General features: G+C 44.1%; 1 protein-coding gene across 1 annotated transcript; it reads left to right on the plus strand.

Annotated features, from left to right (window-relative positions):
• Positions 1 to 938: 938 nt before the first annotated feature.
• On the plus strand, positions 939 to 5,413 carry LOC149299130 (protein kinase C theta type-like). Its single transcript, XM_089486613.1, has 8 exons — positions 939 to 1,220; positions 2,024 to 2,185; positions 2,324 to 2,415; positions 2,791 to 2,899; positions 3,523 to 3,714; positions 4,017 to 4,145; positions 5,120 to 5,143; positions 5,360 to 5,413. Exons 1-8 carry the CDS (start codon positions 939 to 941, stop codon positions 5,411 to 5,413), a joined length of 1,044 nt encoding a protein of 347 aa, XP_089342739.1.
• Positions 5,414 to 6,000: the final 587 nt, after the last annotated feature.

A 6,000-nucleotide genomic window follows, 5' to 3' on the forward strand; every position in this document is an offset into this window, starting at 1 on the left:
ATTAAGTCTCCCACCAGAGACCCCTGTAAATGCCCACCATGAGCAATGTGGGGGGCCTCGATGAGATTTCTCCAGAGTTCCCTCACCCATTTTATTATGAAGTATACGGGCCGGCTCAGCCCTTCTGCTATGTAAATATGTTAGCTTTGGACCATGATAATGAATAGCGGAGTGAGAATGTTCAAACCAAGCCTCTCCTACAAATGCTCCTTACCGTCTTCACACCCCTGGATAAATGCCCCAACAAGGATTTGTTCCCTTTTCTTATCTGTGTAACTAATTTACCAATTCCTCTTTTGCCCCCTCACCCCACCTTATGGGACTCTAAAGGTAAATACACACACATATACACACAACTATATATATATATATATATATATATATATATATTAAATAGTGAAAAATAGATTATTTAACTAAAGTTCAAAGGGTGCACAGAAAATGGTTATTTTTTGCAACATACTTTATAAGAGATGGCTATATGAAAAGTGTTATAATTACCCATTAGCCTAACTTACCTGCCTTTAAAAATTATATACATACAGTTAGAGACACATGAACCTCTCTACATCATCATTAATATATATATTTTTAAAAAACCACACACAAAACTCCATAATATTTAATAGTTAAAAAGACAAAGCATGGTTTGCACGTGTTAATAACAAAGCAGTTTATCTTACATTTGTTTTGGTATCATTTTTTTAATTAGGGATTTACTAACATACATGTTTGTAAGATGTACAAAAAAAACAACTGAAAAAAAAAACCCAAACAAAGATGGCCGCCATCGCCGCATGCCAGTTTACTGGTCATTTGCGATGACATCATCAACACAAACCTATATATATAGGGCGCCGCCTGGCATATCCTTGTGCTTTTCCGCGCACTGTACGTGGCAGCTGAGTTTTTCGAGGCTTTGCACGTATACCCAAGGAATGGCTTTTGTTGCTTTTTGGAAGACCAAGAGAAGAGTTGAGGAGAAGAGCCAAGCTTCACCTGAGCAGAGAGACCTTCAAGCAAGATCAAAGAAGAAGACCGGAGACGGGAACCCCAAGAAGAGGAAGAGGGAAGCGGACGGCGACGACAGCAGCAGCCCCCGAAGAGATGCAGAAAAGAAGAGGAGGCCATCAAGCGCATCAACGGATGGACCGGCGAGGAGCCTCTCTGTACAGGACTTCGCATACCACCGCCAACTGGGGAGAGGAGGATTTGGCCGAGTAAGTCCATAAGCTTTTCTTCTATCCAGTTTAAATTCCATCCAGAAAGTTATATCCATGTATTTGAGCTTAATTGGTTGATCTGGAAAGCTACAGGAAGATAGTTTGTATGATAATCATTACATGGGAGGGAGCAGACTGAGGAGCTAACAGACATCTCCGTGGCAGTTGGGCAGCAGGCAAGGCAGCCATTGGCTGATGGAGCTTTCAATCACTACTGTATTGGGCATGTAACAATGTATCTTTGATGCTAAATAGAACACAGAAGGAAATCCATATTTACAAATACCACATCAACCAGCCCTCAGAGTGCAACCCTTTCAGTGGCAACCTTGTAAAATATATTAGACTACATTAGAACATTCAGAAAGAGTGGGGATTGGATGAAAACATTTACTTTTTAAATAATAATTAAAATATCTATTATACTGTTTTTTTGTTTTGTTTTCAAATAGAAAATGAGTAACAGTCTCACTGTAAGAAATACACTGCCCGTACTTCAGCTCATTGGCCATTTGTGCAGCCTAATCCAGATGCCAATTGGTCACTTCACATTAAATATGGGTATTTTTAACTAGGCTATGAAGCCTAGTGCTTAAAAGCGCTATGACCGGGTCATTTATTGTATATGTGCCACCAGTGCCAAGTTGCAGTAATGAGTAGCCAAATAACTGGGCACCCTGAGAACAGGGCCATTCCCTGGCCCAGGTCAGCCGTTTTATTAATGCTAAGCTTTAAGCAAATGCAATTACTGATCATCATGTACTTGACCTAACCGTATCTCCCATCTGTGTTTCATTCAGGTCATGCTGGCTTCCTGGAGGAACGCTGGACTGCTGGTGGCTGTAAAAGTCATCAGGAAAAGAGCGGCGAGTACCAGCAGCATCCTGCGAGAAAGAAGAATACTGGAGCTCGCAGGAGAGAGCGCCTTTTTGTGCCGTGGCTTTGCCGCTTTCCAGTCACCAGTAGGAGATTTCATTTGAAAGCCTTGTCCACTTGAATATATGGCTGGCATTATGCTCCTTCTCCAGATCTAACCGGGCATCTATATCTATAATGCTTCAACATATGGTCATGTGCTTTTTTTGTGTCTTTTTCATCAGGACCACGCATTCCTCGTGATGGAGTACCTCAGCGCAGGGAGCCTGGACAGGTATCTCCGGAAAGCCGGCCGGTTGCAGCCCCAATCAGCGCAGTAAGTTATGACGTGAAAGAGAAGGGGTCTGAGAGAAGGGGAACTGTGACTGGGCAGAGGTAAAAGGGTCAGGGGTGGATACCTATTAGTGGACACAGTTTCATAATGTATATCACTATGCTCCATACAATGATCCATATGTCCGTAACTAGCCTGTTCATCTCTTTTTTTTTTTTTTCTTCTACCAGGTTTTATTCGGCAGAGATCATCTGTGGCCTCCAATTTCTACACAGACGTGGAGTCATTCATCGGTTGTTTTTATAGTGACCTCTCATATCTGAACTCTCTTCTCTCTTCTGTTTCCCTGGTTTTGTTTTTGCACTTTTTAAAAAAAATGTAATTTTAAAAATAAATAATGTTTATCTTTCGGATTAGGGACCTCAAGCCTGACAACGTGATGATGGACGGCGATGGACATTTGAAGATCGCGGACTTTGGCCTGGTTGCAGAGGACATCACCGGGGACACCACAACCAGAGGAGCAGCAGGGACACACACCCATATGGCCCCAGAGGTGAGAATTTCTATTTTTATATATTGTGCTTTCTAATTTTGCTGAATATTGGTAGAAGCAAAGGGAACACAAGGAAAAGGGAACACAATTTAACCCTCTGGATGCTAGGGTTAGTTAACAGGCATCTAAATTAGGATAAACTACTGCATCACAACATATTGGTAAAAATGTTTAAAAACACCCCATTATTTCCCTATAAACACCAAATCAAACAGTAAAAGTAATAAATGAAACTATTTAAAAGCCCCTCCCCCTTAGTAGATGTATCCAATGTATGTTGCAGGAATTACATGTAGATTACACGTGCAGCCCATGAACCTCAGAGTATACCATATAGTGCGGGGAAGGACTATACCAGAAAGGGTTAAATTAGAAATGTATACTAAAGACCAACGTCCACCAAGAAATGGGTTTGTTTTTAAGTCCAACAGGCTTACTTTTTGAATTCTTGGTATAGTGCCACGTAAAAATGCCACATTCGTTTCTTTTGTATTATTCTGTAGTTTAGGAGCTGATATAATCATGAGATCTATTTTGTTTCTAAAGAAGGTCAGAGAAAAGGTTATCTCAAATTATTACTTTTTTTCTTGCAGGTGTTTCTTAACAAGGCGTACGGCGCTACAGCGGACTGGTGGTCTTTCGGAGTCATCCTCTACAGCATGTTGGCGGGGCGCCTCCCATTCTCAGAATGGCTGCCCAAGAGGGATTACTTCTACCTCATCGTCACCGAGGAGTACTGGTACCCAAGCCAGCTAACAGAAGAGAGCAAGGACATCTTAACTAAGGTGAGTGGGACACGCCGATGTCTACACCTGGGGACCGTTCTGTAAAGAGCGTAATCTGACTAGGTACGTGGCAACAATGTTAAAGGCCACAGAGTCACGTTAGGGGCATTCATTTAGTTAAGAGTGGGATCAGGATCCATACACTTTTTGACAGCAATTATCCCCTTCTGTCAACCATTCTCTTTGATGCGCCAGTCCTAATGGGAGTATAAGGTGTTCCAAAATGTTGGCAATGAGGGACAATGGGCCCAAGTGTCAGAAAAGAGTGCTATTCAGCAATTGCTTTTTTTTTTTATTTATAGCTCTTGATGAAAGATCCAAGATGCCGACTTGGTGCCAGCGATGACATCAGATTGCATCCATTCTACAGCAGCCTAAACTGGGAGGACTTGGAGGCGCGTAAAATCTTGCCACCGTACCTTCCACTGTCGGTAAGTACACACACGTTATACTAAACCATCCGAGACTTTCTAGCAATAGTTCAAAAGTTTTGTAAGAACTGTTGACATGTTCTTTAAATCAGGGTATAATCTTTCTTCTTTCAACAGCTTTCAACAACTGAGGATCTCCATCAACAACTGAGGAACGACCTCTCATTCTTGGAGGCTGATTGCACCAGACCATCAGAGGACACCCATGCTGTGCCTGGACTGTCTTTTATCAATAGTAGTATAGTAGTAGTAGTTTAATCTTTTTTTTTTTTTTTTTTTTTCAGAAATTAGTTACAGAAGATTGTTGCTGAAGTCACCAGATTGGGACACCACCTCCTTGCTGCATCACATCAAGCATTGAAGGCGCAACAAACGACAACAGAACCTACCATCCGAGCAGAGCATACCATCCTCCACCATCAACCATCGCAGCTGAGGACACCATCCTCCACCATCCAACCATCCCAGCCGAGCATACCATCCTCCACCATCCAACCATCCCAGCCGAGCATACCATCCTCCACCATCCAACCATCGCAGCCGAGCATACCATCCTCCACCATCCAACCATCCCAGCCGAGCATACCATCCTCCACCATCCAACCATCCCAGCCGAGCATACCATCCTCCACCATCCAACCATCGCAGCCGAGCATACCATCCTCCGCCATCAACCATCCCAGCCGAGCATACCATCCTCCGCCAACAACCATCTCAGCAGAGCACACCATCCTCCGCCATATACCATCACAGCAGAGCATACCACCCTCTGCCACCTACCATCCCAGCAGGGCACATCACCCTCTGCCATCTACTATGCCAGCAGAGCACATCACCCTCTGCCATCTACCATCACAGCGCAGCTCATCCACCATCACACATGACATCATGCTTTTAAACTTTTAGAAATACCAAAATAGTTTCTATACTTGTAATGCATGACTCCTGAAACTGTCCTTTTTTGTTGTCCACAGGTGCGCGGCTGGTTTGCCCGCAACGTCAGTCGGACCACCTACACACATTCCGCAAGGGAGGGGCTCCGGGTAGCCGGAGCCAGAAAAATCGCAGATATGATCATCGCACTGATCATACAACAGAGTATGTCTGCTGGCCCCTACCATTAAACAACAGAGCAGCTCTCCGACCGCTTAACAGCGTTTACTGGATCTAGTCCTTTACATCAGTACTGCTTCTGTCTATATTATTTGTTCTAGGGCCCAGCCTGGCTGACGGAAAGAGATGGCATCCTTCTCAACACCAAGCTGTGAAATGCTGATCAAGTGGGCCCAACAAAGACCACTCATTCAGTAAATCCACTTCTACGGTAAGCTTTTAAACTTCTAGAAATAATAAAGCAGCTCCTGTACCTGCACTGCCTGACTCCTGAAACTGTCCTTCTTTGTTGTCCACAGGTGCCCAGCTGGACTGCCCGCAACGTCAGTCGGACCACCTACACACATTCCGCAAGGGAGGGGCTCCGGGTAGCCGGAGCCAGAAAAATCGCAAGATATGATCATCGCACCATCAGAGTATGTCTGCTGGCCCCTACGATTTCACAACGGAGCAGCTCTCCGTCATTGTAACAGAAGCCTCCATCACTGGGGCCCCTGAAGAGGCCTGAGGGCCAGCATTCTCCATACCGACTATGCGCCCTGGCCTTCTAAAAGACATCTGTGTTTATGTACAGAGGGTCAGTTCCTATTGATTTTCCCCTGGAACAGGTTTTACCATATTTCCCAAACATTAGAGACTCTGAGGACTGTGGAGCGGTACAATTCTGGAGCCTCATTAGATGCCTTCAAAAGGGGTCTGGATATTTTTTTTTTAGAAAGGCATGACATACAGGGCTATAAGT

Source organism: Sceloporus occidentalis, unplaced genomic scaffold (assembly GCF_023333645.1).
Source record: "Sceloporus occidentalis isolate IW3139 unplaced genomic scaffold, rSceOcc1.0.p SCAF_29, whole genome shotgun sequence".
Lineage (NCBI taxonomy): Eukaryota > Metazoa > Chordata > Lepidosauria > Squamata > Phrynosomatidae > Sceloporus > Sceloporus occidentalis.

What these genes read in the sequence shown, in the direction of transcription:
- LOC149299130 (XM_089486613.1), top strand. Translation starts at nt 939, where the DNA reads ATGGCTTTTGTTGCTTTTTGGAAGACCAAGAGAAGAGTTGAGGAGAAG. An exon ending in GGAGAGGAGGATTTGGCCGA is followed by an intron (nt 1,221 to 2,023) that starts GTAAGTCCATAA and finishes TGTTTCATTCAG; the next exon opens with GTCATGCTGGCTTCCTGGAG. An exon ending in GCAAGGACATCTTAACTAAG is followed by an intron (nt 3,715 to 4,016) that starts GTGAGTGGGACA and finishes TTTTATTTATAG; the next exon opens with CTCTTGATGAAAGATCCAAG.